Below are 17,067 nucleotides of genomic sequence, written 5' to 3'. Positions count from 1 at the left end.
TAAGAAACCAATGTGATGGACATGAATTTGAGTAGGCTCTGGGAGTTGGTGATAGACAGGGAAGCCTGGCGTGCTGCAGTCCATGGGGTCTCAAGGAGTTTGACATGACTGAGCAACTGAACTGAACTGAACTGAACTGAAGAAACCAACATTGATACATCACTAGTAACCAAGCTCCAGACTTTTATTTGGGTCTCACCAGCTTTTACATGAATTTCCTTTTGCTCCTTCAAGACCTCATCCAGGATAACACACTGCGTTTGTCTCTAATTTCTTCCACTTTGTGACTATATCTACATCTTTCCTTCTTTTATCTGAGCTTTATAACTTTTCGTGTATTTTTTACAGTGTTCCTCAATTTGGATTTATCTGATATTTTTCTCATTATTATACTAGAGTTATGGATTTGGGGGGAAGAATACCACGGAAGTCAAATTTGATATGATTTTTAAAATATTTGTTGATGTATAATTACCTGCAATAGAATGCAAGACCTTAGATTTTCCACTATTGTAGGCTCCTCCATCCATGGGATTTTCCAGGCAAGACTATTGGAGTGGGGTGCCATTGCCTTCTCCATTATGCATTTAAACAACACTAAAAACAAGATACAGAATATTTTTATCACCTGGAACAGTTACCATATGTCCCATTCCAGTCAGCTCTTCTAACCATTCCATGCAAGCACTTTCTGATTTTTATCAGCAAAGTTTAGTTTTAATCTATGTCTGGATTTCATGCAAATGGAGTTGTATAATATACACCTTTTACATATGGCTTTCACTTAATACAAATTTTTAGGATTCATCTATGTTAATTTATATGTTAAAACTTTGTTCTTTCTATTGGTAAGTAGTGTTCTATTGTACTTTGGCTACCTGATGCAAAGAGCTGATTCACTGAAAAAGACTCTTAGCCTGGAAAAGATTGAAGGCAAAAGGAGAAAGGGGTGGCAGATGAAGGTTAGATAGCATCACCGACTCAATGGACATGAATTTGAGCAAACTATGGGAGACAGTGAAGGACAGGGGAGCCTGGTGTGCTGCAGTCAATCCATGGGGTCACAAAGAGTTGGACACAATTTAGCGACTGAACAACAATTCCATTGTATGGTTATATAATAACGTGTTTATGTATTCTTAGTGAGGGACATTTGAGTTTTTTTCAGTTTTTGACTAATATGAGTAAGGCTGCTATAAATATTTGTGTACTTTGAGTAAAAACTTTTGGTATTTTTCTTGGAAAAATACCTGGCATGGAATCAGTGGGGCTTGAGTAGTCATAAATATATATCCTTATAAGAAACTGCCAAACAGCTTCCAAATTGGTTATAACTTATTTCACTCCCATCAACAATAAGCAGATGTTCCAGTTGCTACACATCCTTGTGAACATTTAGTGTTACTAGTGTTTTGTTTTTAATTTTGCTATTTTAGCAGGGGTGGAATGGCATTTCCATATGCTTTTAATTTATATTTTTCTGATAAGTAAAGATGTTGAGCACTTTTTCATGGGTTCATTAGCCGGTTGCATACTTTTGTGTGTGTGACTTGATAATTTAAGTTTTTGGTCATTTTTAAAGATTGGTTTTGTTTGTTTGTTTTATAAATAATGACTTCTAGGAGTTCTTAATACAATTTGGAATTAGTCTGTTGTAAGATATATATGTTGTGAATGTTGTTTTCCAGATTGTAGCTTATCTGTTCATTTTTATAATGGTATCAGTTCGTAGGCAGAAATTTTCAATGTTGATTGAGACTGTGATTTTTTCTTTTAAAAGAAATTTGTATCTATCTAATAAATATCTACCTTTCTAAGTTTGCAAAAATAGTCTATATTTGTCTTAGCTGTATAGTGTTGGGTTTTATGTTTAGGTCTGTAAAGTACAGGTCAATTTGCATATCCAGTTGTTCCAGAAAATTTTGTTAAAAAGACGTTCTTTCCCCATTGAACTGATTAGTCACTTTGAATGAAAATCAGTCTACTGTATATGTATTGGTTTATTTGTTGAACTTTATATTCTTTTTAGAGAACTATTTGTTCTTAAACAATACTCTTCTGTCTTGATTACTGTAGTGTTATGTCATGGCAAGTATAGTAAATCCTCCAACTTTGTTTTCTTTGTTCAAGAATATTTTGACTACTCTAGGTGCGTTGTTTTTCCATAAAATTTAGAAAGCAGCTTGTTTAGTTCTTTAAAAAGGCCTGCTTGAATTTTTATTGGATTGGCATTGAATCTCTAAGCTTAGGAAGAATGGATATCTTAATATTATTGATTCTTCTAATTTATGAGGATATTATTCTTGTTGACGTCTTTAAAGTTACTAATTTGATTTATTGAGCTAATCTTTTATTTTAGTTCATTGTTTTCAGTATAGAAGTCCTTCACATTTGTTTTATTTGTAAGTATAGGTATTTTTAATATAATTTTATTTATTTTTGGCTGCACTGGGTCTTCATTACTGTGCGGGCTTTTCTCTAGTTGTGGCCAAAGGGATTGCTGTTCACTGTGGTGCGTGGGCTTTTCATTGCAGTGGCTTCTCTTGTGGAGCACAGGCTCTAGGACATGTGGGCTTCAGTAGTTGAGACACATAGGCTCAGTAGTTGTGGTTCCCAGGCTGTAGAGCACAGGCTCAATAGTTGTGGTGCACAGGCTTAGTTGCTCTGCAGCATATGAGATCTTCCCAGACAAGGGATCAAACCCATCTCTCCTGATTTGGCAGGTGGATTCTTTACCACTGAGTCACCAGAGAAGCCCTATTTATAGGTATTTTTATGCTATGGTAAGTAGTATTGATTTAAATTTTTTATTTCCCTATTTTTGTTGTTAGTAAATATAAACACAATTGATTTGTTTTATCTTATTCTGAATTGAAAATCAAAAGTTGCAAAAAAAATTACAAAGATGCCCTATATACCCATCACCCACTTGCCCAACGACAACACCTTATATAAGTATACTTCATGAAAAGTATACTTTTAAGTATGCGTTATCAAAACCAGGAAATTTAGATTACAGACCTAACTCAAAGCTTACCAATTTTTGTACGTACTTACTCTTTGTTGCTTTTGTATATATTTCTATGACATTTTATCGTATATATAGATTTGTATAACCACCATGACAGTCAACATACAGAACTGTTCCATTACCATGAAGAAACTCCTTCATACTAGCCTTTATTGTCACACCCTCCCTCCTTTTCCTTAACCTCTGATTCTGTCCTCCATCTCTCTAATTGCCTCACATCTAGAATTTTGTATAAATGGAATCCTATAGCTTTATGGCCCTTTGAGCTTGGGTTTTCATCACATAGCATAATGCCCTTAAGATCCCTCCATAGCATTGCATGTATCAATATTTTTTCTTTTTTAATTGCTGAGTAGTATAACATTGTGTGGGTATACCATAGTTTGCTTAACCATTTATCCACTGGGGAATATTTTATTTGTTTCTAGTTATGAGGTATTACAAGATAAGCATGCCATGATTGTTTGTGTACCGGCTTTTCTGAAAGCATTAGTTTCAGTTCCTCTAGAATAAATTCCCAGGAATGCAGTTGCTGGATCATGCGGTAAGTGTGTACTTTTTGTTCTTTTGGCTGTGCTGGGTCTTCATTGCTGTGCATGGGCTTCGTCTAGTTGCAGTGAGCTGAGGGTATTCTCTAGTTGCCGTTCATGGGCTTCTCACTGCAGTGGCTTCTCCTTATTGCAGAGCACAGGATGTGGGGCAGGCAGCCTCAGTAGTTGTGGTGCACAGACTTAGCTGCCCTGTGGCATGTGGAATCTTCCCAGACCAGGGATCAAATCCATGTCCCCTGCATTGGCAGGCAGCTTCTCCACCTTTGGACCACCAAGGAAGTCCCAATATGTTTACTTTTAAAAGAAATTCCCAGATTGATTTGCAGATGGTACCATATTACATACCCACCAGTAATGTGTAAGAGAATCAAGTTTCCACATCCTCATTATCATTTGATACTTAGCAGCATTTTAAATGTTACCCATTTAAATTTGTTTGTGTGCGTGCCATTTCTTCAGTCATGTTCAGCTCTTCGCAACCCCGTAGAGTATATCCTGCCAGGTTCCTCTGTCCATGGAATTTTCCAGTTAAGAATTCTGGAGTGGGTTGCCATTTCCTCCTCAGGGCATCTTCCTGACCCAGAGATCAAACCCATGTCTCCTGTGTATCCTGCATTACAGATGGATTCTTTACTCACTGAGCCATCAGGGGAAACCCATTTAAATATGTTTAGTGATTTTCATTTTTATTTCTTTAATGGGCAGTGATGTTGAACAGCTTTTCATATTTTTATTTGCCATCATGTATCTTCTTTGATAAAGAGTCTCTTCAGCTTTCTTGTGCATTTTCTAATTGGATTATATTTCTGAGTAATTTAGAGTGTGTGTTCTGTATACAAGTCTCTTTTATGAGATACGTGATTTACAAATATTTTCCCCTAATTGATGATTGTGCTTTCATCTTGTCAAAGAGGAGTTTGCAAAGCATAAGATTTTATTTATCCATTTTCCCTTTTTGCTTTGTTTTTATTGAAGGATGGTTGATTCACAATGCTGTTTCAATTACTGCTATACAGAAAAGTAATTTAGTTATATATATTTGTGTGCGTGTGTGCTCAGTCTCTCTGTATTCTCTGGCTCTTTGAGACCGTATGAACTGTATCCTGCCAGGCTTCTCTGTCCATGGAATTTTTTAGGCCAGAATACCAGAGTGGGTTACCATTTCCTACTCCAGGGGATCTTCCCAATCCAGGGATTGAACCCACATCTCTTTCATCTCCTGCATGGGCAGGTGGATTCTTTACTACTGCACCACCTAGGAAGTCATAGCAAAATGATTTAGTTATGCATATATACACATTCTTTTTAATATATTGTTTCCATTGTGGTTTATCATAGTATATTGAATATAGTTCTCTGTGCTATACAAGAAGACCTTGTTGTTTATCTCTTCTATGTATGAAAGCTTACATCTGCTAACCCCAGCCTCCCATACCATCCCTCCCTCATAATTCCTCCCCTTTGGCAACCACTAGTCTGTTCCATATGACTGTGATTATGTTTTGTTTCATAGGTTCATTTGTGTCATATTTTAGATTCCACATAAAAGTAATATCTTATGGTATCTGTCTTTCTCTTTCTGACTTGCTTCACTTAGTATGATAATCTCTAGTTGCATCCACGTTGTTGCAGATGGTATTATTTCATTATTTTTATGACTGAGTAGTATTCCATTGTATGTATGTACCATGGCATCTTTATCCATTCATCTGTCATTGGACGTTTAAGTTGTTTTCATATTTTGACTGTTGTGAATATTGCTGCTATGAACATAGAGGTGTGTGTACTTTTTTGAACCATAGTTTTGTCTGAATATATGCCCAGGAGTGTGAGTGCTGGATCATATGGTAATTCCGTTTTTAGTTTTTTGAGAAATTTTCTTACTGTTTTCTACAGCGGCTGTACCAACGCACATCCCCACCAACAGTGTAGCGGAGGGTTCCCTTTTCTCCATATCCTCTCCAGCATTTGTTATTGTAGACTTTTTAATGATGGCCTTTCTGATTGGTGTGAGGTGGTACCTCATTGTAGTTGATTTGCATTTCTCTAATATTAGAAATGTTGAGCATCTTTTCATGTGCCTGCTAGCCATCTTCATTTTTTCTTTGGTGAAATGTCTGTTTAGGCCTTCTGCTCATTATTCAGTTGGGTTGTTTGCCTTTTTGTTGTTGAGTTATACGTTTTTCATTTTTGGATCATGCTTTTAGTGTCATATCCAAGAACTCTTAGCCTAACCCTAGGTCACAAGAATTTGCTTCTAAATTTTCTTCTGAAAGTTTCTTGGCTTTAGTTTGTTTTGTTTTATATTTAACAGCTTTACTGGTATAGTTCACATAATTATAATTTGCCTTTTTAAAGTGTATACTTCAGAAATTTTTAGATATTCACAGAGTTGTAGAACAGCCTTCACAATCAATTTAGAATACTTTTATCACCTCTAAAAGAAACCCCATACCATTAGCAATCACTGACTCTCCATTTTCCAACAATCCTCCTAGGGCTAGACAACTACTAGTCTACTTTCTATAGCTATAGATTTGTCTATTCTGGAATTTCTCATAAATATGCAATATATGGTCTCTTGTATCTACCTTTTCATTTGGCATGTTTTCAAGGTCCATCCTTGTTATTACATATATCAGTATATTATTCTTTTTTCATGGCTGAATAATATTCCATTGTATGACTATACCATATTTTGTTTATCCATTTATCAGTTGAAAGATGTTTGAGTGGTTTATACTAGGTTGGTGAAAATGTACTTGTAGTTTCAGATGTGAATTTTAAATCATTATAACTAGGCTCAAACAGCTCTTTATTAATAAAAATAAGAACCATTAAAATCAACTCATTTTTGCCAATGAGAGATAAGTTTGTTTATTCCTGTCTTGCAAAAATCCATGCTTTGGGATTCAACAAACTTGGAAAGTATTTTCTGCCTCCTGCTGGTTGTGGAAGCATTTTTCCCTGCAAAAAGTTGTCAAGATGCTCGAAGAAGTGGTAATCAGTTAGCAAGAGATCAGGTAAATATGACAGATGAGGCAAACCTTTGTAGGCCAATTCGTTCAACTTTTTTTGGGCGGGGGCGGGGCAGGTTGCTGACAGAGAAATCTTTATTAAATCTTTAAAAATGATATTATTCAAGACACACAAAAGGGAAATGAGTGATGAGAAAAGAAGGTACTATTACAAAAGTAGTCCCAGGATATTAGGTTTATCACAAAATTCTTTCCATGAGTTAGTTCATCTTTTTCATTTTCATTTCAAGGAGGATATTTGACCCCTTGGAATTAAGTCTTCTCCTACTTTAACCAAATTACTAGAGCCAATGAATATTCAAGCGAAATATTATCCAAATTCAGGGCTCCGCTGACCACAGAGGACCCTCTGCCTGAATTATTGTTCCTGAATCCCACACAGCTGTCTCTGGAGAACACAGAGTGGAGGCCAAGTTTCTTGCATGAGATGCAGTAAGATTTCCAAGGAGGTAGTTGATCCCAGAAAACACACAGCTACTTTTGGAGCAATGGTTGTATGATATGCGGATGGGTGTTTTTGTGGAGAAGAATTGGTCCCTTTTTTGGTGACCAGTGCTGGCTGTAGTTAGTTAGTTCAGTCACTCAGTCATATCTGACTCTGCGACCCCATGGGCTACAGCACACCAGGCCTCCCTGTCTATCACCATCTCCCGGAGTTTATTCAAACTCATGCCCATTCCAGCCATCTCATCCTCTGTCAAACCCTTCTCCTCCTGCCCTCAATCTTTCTCAGCATCAGGGTCTTAATTTCAAATGAGTCAGCTCTTTGCATCAGGTGGCTGAAGTATTGGTGTTTCAACTTCAGCATCAGTCTTTCCAGTGAATATTCAGGACTGATTTTCTTCAGAATGGACTGGTTGGATCTCCTTGCAGTCCAAGGGACTCTCAAGAGTCTTCTCCAACATGATAGTTCAAAAGCATCAATTCTTTGGCACTCAGCTTTCTTTATCATCCAACTCTCACATCCATACATGCTGCTGCTGCTGCTGCTAAGTCTCTTCAGCCGTGTCCAACTCTGTGCAACCCCATACATGACCACTGGAAAAACCATAGCTTTGACTAGACAGACCTTTGTTGGCAAAGCAATGTCTCTGCTTTTTAATATGCTATCTAGGTTGGTCATAACTTTTCTTCCAAGGAGTAAGCGTCTTTTAATTTCATGACTACACACACCATCTTCAGTGATTTTGGAGCGAAAAAAAACTAAAGTCTTTCGCTGTTCCCATTGTTTCCCCATCTATTTGCCATGAAGTGATGGGATCAGATGCCATGATCTTAGTTTTCTGGATGTTGAGTTTTAAGCCAACTTTTTCACTCTCCTGTTTCACTTTCAAGAGGCTCTTTAGTTCTTCTTCACTTTCTGCCATAAGGGTGGTGTCATCTGTATATCTGAAGTTATTGATATTTCTCCTGGCAATCTTGATTCCAGCTTGCACTTCATCCAGCCCAGTGTTTCTCATGATGTACTCTGCATATAAGCTAAATAAGCAGGGTGATAATATATAGCCTTGATGTACTCCTTTTCCTATTTGGAACCAGTCTGTTGTTTCACATCCAGTTCTAACTGTTGCTTCCTGACCTGCATACAGATTTCTCAAGAGGCAGGTCAGGTGGTCTGGTTTTCACATCTCTTTCAGAACTTTCCACCATTTTTTGTGATCCACAGTCAAAGGTTTTGGCATAGTCAATAAAGCAGAAATAGATGTTTTTCTGGAACTCTCTTGCTTTTTCCATGATCCAGCGGATGTTGGCAATTTGATCTCTGGTTCCTCAGCCTTTTCTAAAACCAGCTTGAACATCTGCAAGTTCATGGTTCACATACTTTTGAAGCCTGGCTTGGAGAATTTTGAGCATTAGTTTGCTAGCATGTGAGATGAGTGCAATTGTGTGGTAGTTTAAATATTCTTTGGCATTGCCTTTCGGTGAGATTGGAATGAAAGCTGATTTTTCCAGTCCTGTGGCCACTGCTGAGTTTTCCAAATTTACTGACATATTGAGTGCAGCACTTTCACAGCATCATCTTTCAGGATTTGAAATACCTCAACCGGAATTCCATCACCTCCACTAGCTTTGTTCATAGTGATGCTTCCTAACGCCCACTTGACTTCACATTTCAGGATGTCTGGCTCTAGGTGAATGATCACACCATCGTAATTATCTAGGTCATGAAGGTCTTTTTTATATAGCTCTTCTGTGTATTCTTGCCATGTCTTCTTAATATCTTCTGCTTCTGTTAGGTCCATACCATTTCTGTCCTTTATCGAGCCCATCTTTGCATGAAATGTTCCCTTGGTATCTCTAATTTGCTTGAAGAGACCTCTAGTCTTTCCCATTCTATTGTTTTTCTCTATTTCTTTGCACTGATCACTGAGGAAGGCTTTCTTATCTCTCCTTGCTATCCTTTGGAACTCTGCATTCAAATGGGTATATCTTTCCTTTTCTCCTTTGCTTTTTGCTTCTCTTCTTTTCATAGCTATTTGTAAGGCCTCCTCAGACAGCCATTTTTGCTTAGCTAAAGAAGATAATTGCAACTTCCTTCAAAAGGTCCCATGCATGCATTGCTACACTCAGTGCCCCTAACCCTGCAGCAGGCCACCACCGACCCACGCCTCCACAAGAGACTCCTAGACACTCATGGGCAAGTCTGGGTCAGTCTCTTGTGGGATCACTGCTCCTTTCTCCTGGGTCCTGTTATGCACAAAGTTCTGTTTGTGCCCTCCAAGAGTCTATTTCCCCAGTCCTGTGTAAGTTCTGGCAGCTCTATGGTGGAGTTAATGGTAACCTCCTCCAAGAGGGCTTATGCCATACCCAAGTCTGCTGCACCCAGAGTCCCTGCCTGTGTGGCAGTCTACTGCTGACCCATACCTCCACAGGAGACACTCAAACACTGTTCTGTCTCAGTCTCTGGAGTCTCTGGGTCCTGGTGGGCACAAGGTTTGTATGAGCCCTCTTAGCATCTCTGGCAGGTATGGGGTTTGATTCTAAATGCAATTTCACCCCTCCTACCATCTTACTGGGGCTTCTCCTTTGCCTTGGATGTGGGACATCTCCTCAAAGTTGCTCCACTTTTTTTTGTTGTTGACCAGTGCTGGCTGTAGGCTTTGCAGTTTTCAGTGCATCTAATTGATCTGTCCCTTGGACTGCAAGGAGATCAAACTAGTCAATCCCAAAGGAAATCAGCCCTGAATGTTCATTGGAAGGACTGATGCTAAAGCTGAAACTCCAATAATTTGGCCACCTGATGACTAGAGATCTCCTCAAGCAAATTAGAGATACCAAGGGAACATTTCATGCAAAGATGGGCTCAATAAAGGACAGAAATTGTATGGACCTAACAGAAGCAGAAGATATTAAGAAAATGTGGCTAGAATACACAGAATAACTGTACAAAAAATATCTTCATGACCCAGATAATCATGATGGTGTGATCACTCACCTAGAGCCAGACATCCTGGAATTCAAAGTCAAGTGGGCCTTAGGAAGTATCACTAAGAACAAAGCTAGTGGAGGTAATGGAATTCCAGTTGAGCTATTTCAAATCCTGAAAGATTATGCTGTGAAAGTGCTGCATTCAATATGTCAGCAAATTTGGAAAACTCAGCAGTGGCCACAGGACTATAAAATGTCAGTTTTCATTTCAATCTCAAAGAAAGGCAATGCCAAAGAATGCTCAAACTACTGCACAATTGCACTCATCTCACACGCTAGTAAAGTAAGGCTTCAGCAATATGTAAACCATGAACTTCCAGATGTTCAAGCTGGTATTAGAAAAGGCAGAGGAACCAGAGATCAAATTGCCAACATTCACTGGATCATCGAAAAAGCAAGAGAGTTCCAGAAAAACATCTATTTCTGCTTTATTATCAGTATAGATTCATGGATTTCTATTTTATTTAGCAGATTATAATCCATCACTATCATTAATTTGTTGCTCAAATTTTCCTAAACTTAACCAGTGAGCCACTTGTTCAAGATTATTCCTCTGTCTTTTTTATATATCCCCATAATTTTTAGAGTCTTTACTTACTTCTGATCTATAGTATCATTTTTGAAAGAATACTCATTTTACTAATATCTATATATCCTTATATATTTAAATATTTCCTTACTCTTAGAATTTTACATTATAGACTTTAAAAATGCTAAACTGTGTTGTGAGGAAAATTCTAATAACTGGGTATTAACATAAATCCAAAATTATTTACCTGGCAGAATAATTTTCTAGAAGAGGATTTGTTAAATTGCCCTCTAGAAAAATTATACCTATTAATATCAGTCAGTTCAGTCGCTCAGTCGTATCTGACTCTTTGTGACCCCATAGACAGCAGTGCACCAGGCTTCCCTGTGCATCACCAACTCCTGGAGCTTGCTCAAACTCTTGTCCATCGAGTAAGTGATGCCATCCACCCATCTCATCCTCTATGATCCCCTTCTCCTTCTGCTTTCAATATTTCCCAGCATCAGGGTCTTTTCCAATGAGTCAGTTCTTCGCATCAGGTGGCCAAAGTATTGGAGCTTCAGCTTCATCATCAGCCCTTCCAGTGAATATTCAGGACTGATTTCCTTTAGGATGGACTGGTTGGATCTCCTTGCAGTCCAAGGGACTCTTGAGAGACTTCTCTAAAACCACAGTTCAAGAGCATCAGTTCTCTGATGCTCAGCTTTCTTTATCGTCCAACTCTCACATCCATACATGACCACTGGAAAAACCATAGCTTTGACTAGATAGACCTTTGTTGGCAAAGTAATGTCTCTGCTTCTTAATATACTGTCTAGGTTGGTCATAACTTTTCTTAAGGAGCAAGCGTCTTTTAATTTCATAGCTGCAGTCACCATCAGCAGTGATTTAGGAGACCCCAAAGATAAAGTCTGCCACTGTTTCCACCTATTCCCTGTCTATTTACCATGAAGTGATGGGACCAGATGCCGTAATCCTAGTTTTCTGAATGTTGAGCTTTAAGCCAACGTTTTCACTCTTTTCTTTCAGTTTCATCAAGAGACTCTTTAGTTGTTCTTCATTTTCTGCCATAAGGGTGATGTCATCTGCATATCTGAGGTTATTGATATCTCTCCTGGCAATCTTGATCCCAGCTTGTGCTTCATCCAGCCTGGCATGTCACATGATATACTCTGCATATAAGTTAAATAAGCAGGGTGACAGTATATAGCCCTGAGGTACTTCTTTCCCTATTTGGAACCAGTCTTTTGTTCCATGTTCATTTCTAACTGTTGCTTCTTGACCTGCATACAGATTTCTCAGGAGACAGGTAAGGTGGTCTGGTATTCCCATCTCTTTAAGAGTTTTCCACAGTTTATTGTGATCCACACAGTCAAAGCTTTGGCATAGTCAATAAAGCAGAAAGAGATGTTTTTCTGGAACTCTCTTGCTTTTTCACTGATCCAGTGGATTTTGGCAATTTGATCTTTGGTTCCTCCACCTTTCCTAAAACCAGCTTGAACATCAGGAAGTTCACGATTTACATATTGCTGAAGCCTTACTTTACTAGCGTGTGAGATGAGTGCAATTGTGCAGTAGTTTAAACTTTCTTTAGCCTTGTCTTTCTTTGAGATTGAAATGAAAACTGACCTTTTCTAGTCCTGTGGCCACTGCGAGTTTTCCAAATTTGCTGACATATTGAGTGCAACACTTACACAGCATCATCTTTTAGGATTTGAAATAGCTCAACTGGGATTCTATCACCTCCACTAGCTTTGTTCATAGTGATGCTTCCTAACGCCCAGTTGACTTCGCATTCCAGGATATCTGGCTCTAGGTGAGTGATCACACTATTGTGATTATCTCGGTCATGAGGATCTTTTTTGTACAGTTCTTCTGTGTATTCTTGTCAGCTCTTCTTAATATCTTCTGCTTCTGTTAGGTCCATACAATTTCTGTCCTTTTTTGAGCCCATCTTCGCATGAAATGTTCCCTTGGTATCACTAATTTTTTAAAAGGTATCTCTAGTCTTTCCCATTCTATTGTTTCTTATCTCTCCGTGCTATTCTTTGGAACTCTGCATGCAGATGTGTGTATTTTTCTTTTTCTCCTTTGCCTTTCACTTCTCTTCTTTTCTCAGCTATTTGTAAGGCCCTCTCAGACAACAAATTTGCCTTTTTGCATTTCTTTTTCTTGGGGATGATCTTAAGCCCTGCCTCCTGTACAATGTCACGAACCTTCATCCATAGTTCTTCAGGCACTCTGTCTATCAGATCTAATCCCTTGAGTTTATTTGTCACTTCCACTGTATAATCATAAGGGATTTGCTTTCAGTCATACCTGAATGGTCTAGTGGTTTATATATTTATATATATATATAGCAATATATAAGAATGCCCATTTTGTCATTCCCTAGTTTGGGTAGAATTTTAATATTTCTAGGACCTTACTCTATGGTTCCCATATCAAGAGTATCAGCATTACCTGGGAACCTGTTAGAAATGCAGAATCTCAGACCCCACCCCAGACTCACTGAGTTATAATCTATATTATAACAAGTTCCCCCAGGTAGTACATAGGCACATGAAAGTCTGAAAAGCAGTTTCAAATATAATTTATATGTTGTTCAGTCGCTCAGTCGTATCCAACTCTTTGCAACCCCATGGACTGTAGCCCACCAGACTCCTCTCTCCATGGAAACCTCCAGACAAGAATACTGGAGTGGGTTGCCATTTCCTTCTCCAGGGGATCTTCTCCACCCAGGGATCAAACCCACGTATCCTGCATTAGCAGATGGACTCTTTACCACTGAGCCACCAGGGAAGCCCGTGTGTAGGCAGGAGCATAGAATAGTCCAGGACTTGATTCCAGAACTTCTTAGATTAAATTGCAGGCCCGTGTGGGAAAATTGACTTGATCCTAGATCCAGGCAAGTTAAGTCAAGAGCATATACTGATATTTGTATTAATAAAAGGTAACAATGATCAAAAAGTAAAGTAGATTCCAAAAACAGTGCTTATGTGTTATCCTACCTATATGTATATTCCATGTGTGTGTGTGTGTGTGTGTGTGTGTGTGTGTGTATCTCCTAATCAAGCCTTTTTGGCAAACAGAACAATGAAGATCAGCACAGAGTACCAACACTGTTCCCCTGTAACATGAGACAGCGTTGTCTCTCTGTCTTCAACCACTGCATATCAAACACTCTGTGCATTAGCTCATCATTTATCTAGTAGTCTAAGGAAAAACTGAATCAGATCGCTTATGGAGTGGTTTACAATAGATGCTCGTAAACCCTACTGCCCGATAATGTTTTAGTGGTCTGATATTGTGTCTAAGAAACAGCATTTTTAATAAACACACTGGGTGATTCTGATGCCCTAAGTTTGAGAACTACTACACCACTACACTTTCCAAAACGTATCTGAAATGTATTGTTTGATCAGATGTTCTATTGGCTTCAAAATAGTCACAATTTTATAAAAGCTTTCAGCCAGCATTTACTTTTTTGTTGTTATTAGTTAATGGGATGAGTAAGTCTAGGAATTGTAATTACTTTTATTGTCATCACTAGTTCTAACCAAGCAACTCTAAGTTAGTGAGAATAGAGAGAAATAATCCTGTTGAACTCTATTTCACCCTTCATTCTCTATCCTGGAGACTGCCTTCTTGAGCCAATTCACATTCTTTTCAGATGATACCTCAACACATTTTCTTTCTTGTCAATATAGTTTGGTGAGATAAATTCATATGATGGAAAAAATATGATTCTATAAAAATTTTATTATGATGTTAACATATATTATCACATATGTATATATCAAGTAATTAATTTAAAACTATTAATTTTTAAAATACAAATAATATTTTTTATGTAGGAGGAGCAAAGAAAAAAGGAAACAGCATGTATAAAAGGTACTTTTTCTCAACAGTTTATTAGAATAAATCATAATCAACTTTTAGCAACTCACATTTTAAAGAATCAAGAGGCTATCTTAAATATATGCTAAATGTCTAAATATTTTTAAAATCATGAAAACTCAAGGGAAATATCTATTTATTAGTGCTATGAATGAGCATTTTTTTAGAAAACAAAATTTGCAATGTCCTATCTTAAAATGTGAAATTTTATTTTATTTTTTGTCTCTTATTTATACCCAAAGGTATCAGAGTCAATGCCATAGAGACATGATGGAGAGTCAAAAGGCATGAGCATTTTGTAACCCTTTAGATACTGACTTAGTACCTCAAAGCCTTACTCTCCTACATAATTTTAGAAATGCTGAATATAGAATATAATAAGGTATTTAAAACAGCTTTAAAATTAATGTTACATATTCACATCAAAATTATGTAAAATATCATAAAAGATGTTTTAGGATATTTTGTAAATGTGGTATTTTCTAAAACTTAGCAATTTTATTTGCAGCTGTACAGCATAAATAATGTAATGGGAGAAGCATGGGACTTACAGTAACACAGATCTAGAACAAAGTCCATTTTGTATCTGATTTTGGTGACTCATTTCTCTAAGTCTTATTCTCAGTAATATCTTTTGTGAAGTAGGGCTAATAACTACCTTGAGTAATAATTGAAAGGATAAATGATATCTGGAAGTATATCAAACTGCTGTGCAAATTCTAAGGCATTATATATTGTTAATTTAGTTGTTACTTTAATTGGTATAAAGCGAGTTTGATCCCATGGTGGACAAACATTTTGTAATTTAGCTGCTTTGACCCCATGAACTGTAAGCTTCAAGGCTCCTGTGTCCATGGAATTCTCCAGGCAAGAATACTGAAGTGGATAGCCATTCCCTTCTCCAGGGCATCTTCCCCACCCAGGGATCAAACCCGAGTCTCCCATACTGCAGGCAGATCCTTTACCATCTGAGCCACAGGGAAGCCCCAATTTATCTGCTTAAGGAGACATTTTTAAATTTATTTTTTATTTTTTTCTCTTACTTTTCCTTTTTTTAATTGAAAGATAATTGCTTTACAGAATTTTGTTGTTTTCTGTCAAACCTCAACATGAATCAGCCGTAGGTGTACAGACATCCCCTCCCTTTTGAACCTCCCTCCCAATCTCCCCCCGCATCCCACCCCTCTAGTTTATTCAAAGCCTCTGTTTGAGTTTCCTGAGCCAAAATTTATTTTTAAAATAAGATAATATTTAGCCCTAAATAGTTAAACTATCTGCCATTTCTGATTTTAAGGGACATTCCATAACTGAGCTTTCTAGCCTGTTTAGAATCTTCTCCTGTTAAGACAAGTTGATTTTATATAGAATAGATTTTTCTACTCTGGTTTATCATGAAAACATTGCTGAGTCCCCATTAAATACTTAATATTGTGTAGATATTGATAGAAACTTAGAATTTTCACTGTTGCATTATTCTGTTCCTAAAAACCGTAAAAAGAGTTTGAATTTTAGAAAGTAACATTATCCTTATATTAAGATTTGTCTCATGAATATGTAATATTTGTAGTAAATTTGTTTTGTTTTGTTTTGTTTTACAGCAAATAATGGTTATTCTAAAGATGATTTCTGCCTTGCAACAAAAAAAGTCATTTGTGACCCCTCAGAGTCTAGCTTGGCAACAAATCCCAGCAGTGTTACCTTAAGCTTATCAACATTACCATCTGATTTTTATTATAGCCAAAGTGTAGAAATAGCTGATGACTGGTATTCTGATGATTCTCAAATGAAAAAGAGCCCTCCGATGCCTTTTCTCGGGGAGCCTCTAATGGAAAAAGTATTTTCATACTTGACAACCATTCCATTAGAACAATGTACTGAAAATGTACTAAATATGACACTTTGTGATGATCAAAAAGATGATAACCTTAAGGAAATATTTACGCGAAGAAATACAGAGGTTGAAATACAGAACCTTCAACATAATACTGAATGACTTTTTTCTTTTGAAACTTTGTGTACCCTGAAATCATGTAAAGTTAAAACTGAATTACCAGCTTCTGAGTAACATGTCCATGCTAGTATTATTTCTTTTGTTCTTTACCATAGAGTGGTCCTACTTCCCTTTCCAATTATTTGTAGAAACAAAATTACAGGAAGAAGTAGAGTGATATCATAAACATTAAGTTTAACTCCTTGTATCTCATCAAAGGATATAATAAATAATACAAAAGCATTTTAACATATAGGAGAAATACTTTAAGAAATCCTCAGCACAAATACATTTTAAATAAAACATTTGCAGCATTTCTTTATACTTCTGACATTTTCAGTTTTATTTCAGTGTGGGTAAGACTGGGCAGAATACTTCCATCAGCTATTCTGATTTTTAAATACATAAATCACCTACCATTTAAATCTTATTATGCCATGATTTTCATAAGCAATATAACTTTGTTCCTCTAGGGGACCCTGGAACACTGAAGAATACAGAAAATAATTTTCTTTGCCCTATCCTATGTCTGTTTCTCAGAATGACCCTCTGACCCTTACACCACTATGATGAAGGTATAAACAGTTATGTTCATAAGC

The 17,067-nt window shown here is 37.2% G+C and overlaps 1 protein-coding gene across 1 annotated transcript in view; it reads left to right on the top strand.

Annotated features, from left to right (window-relative positions):
• The window catches only part of C3H1orf185 (chromosome 3 C1orf185 homolog), a gene marked incomplete at its 5' end in the record, with an annotated part of 167,448 nt that extends 150,977 nt beyond the window's left edge, over positions 1 to 16,471 (top strand). The window contains 2 exons of the mRNA XM_052638069.1: positions 14,436 to 14,472; positions 16,077 to 16,471. Coding sequence (XP_052494029.1) covers positions 14,436 to 14,472; positions 16,077 to 16,471 — 432 coding nt within the window. The remainder of the gene's footprint in view (positions 1 to 14,435; positions 14,473 to 16,076) is intronic.
• Positions 16,472 to 17,067: the final 596 nt, after the last annotated feature.

This window comes from Budorcas taxicolor, chromosome 3 (genome assembly GCF_023091745.1).
Source record: "Budorcas taxicolor isolate Tak-1 chromosome 3, Takin1.1, whole genome shotgun sequence".
NCBI lineage: Eukaryota > Metazoa > Chordata > Mammalia > Artiodactyla > Bovidae > Budorcas > Budorcas taxicolor.
This window is presented reverse-complemented; position numbering and strand designations above follow the sequence as displayed.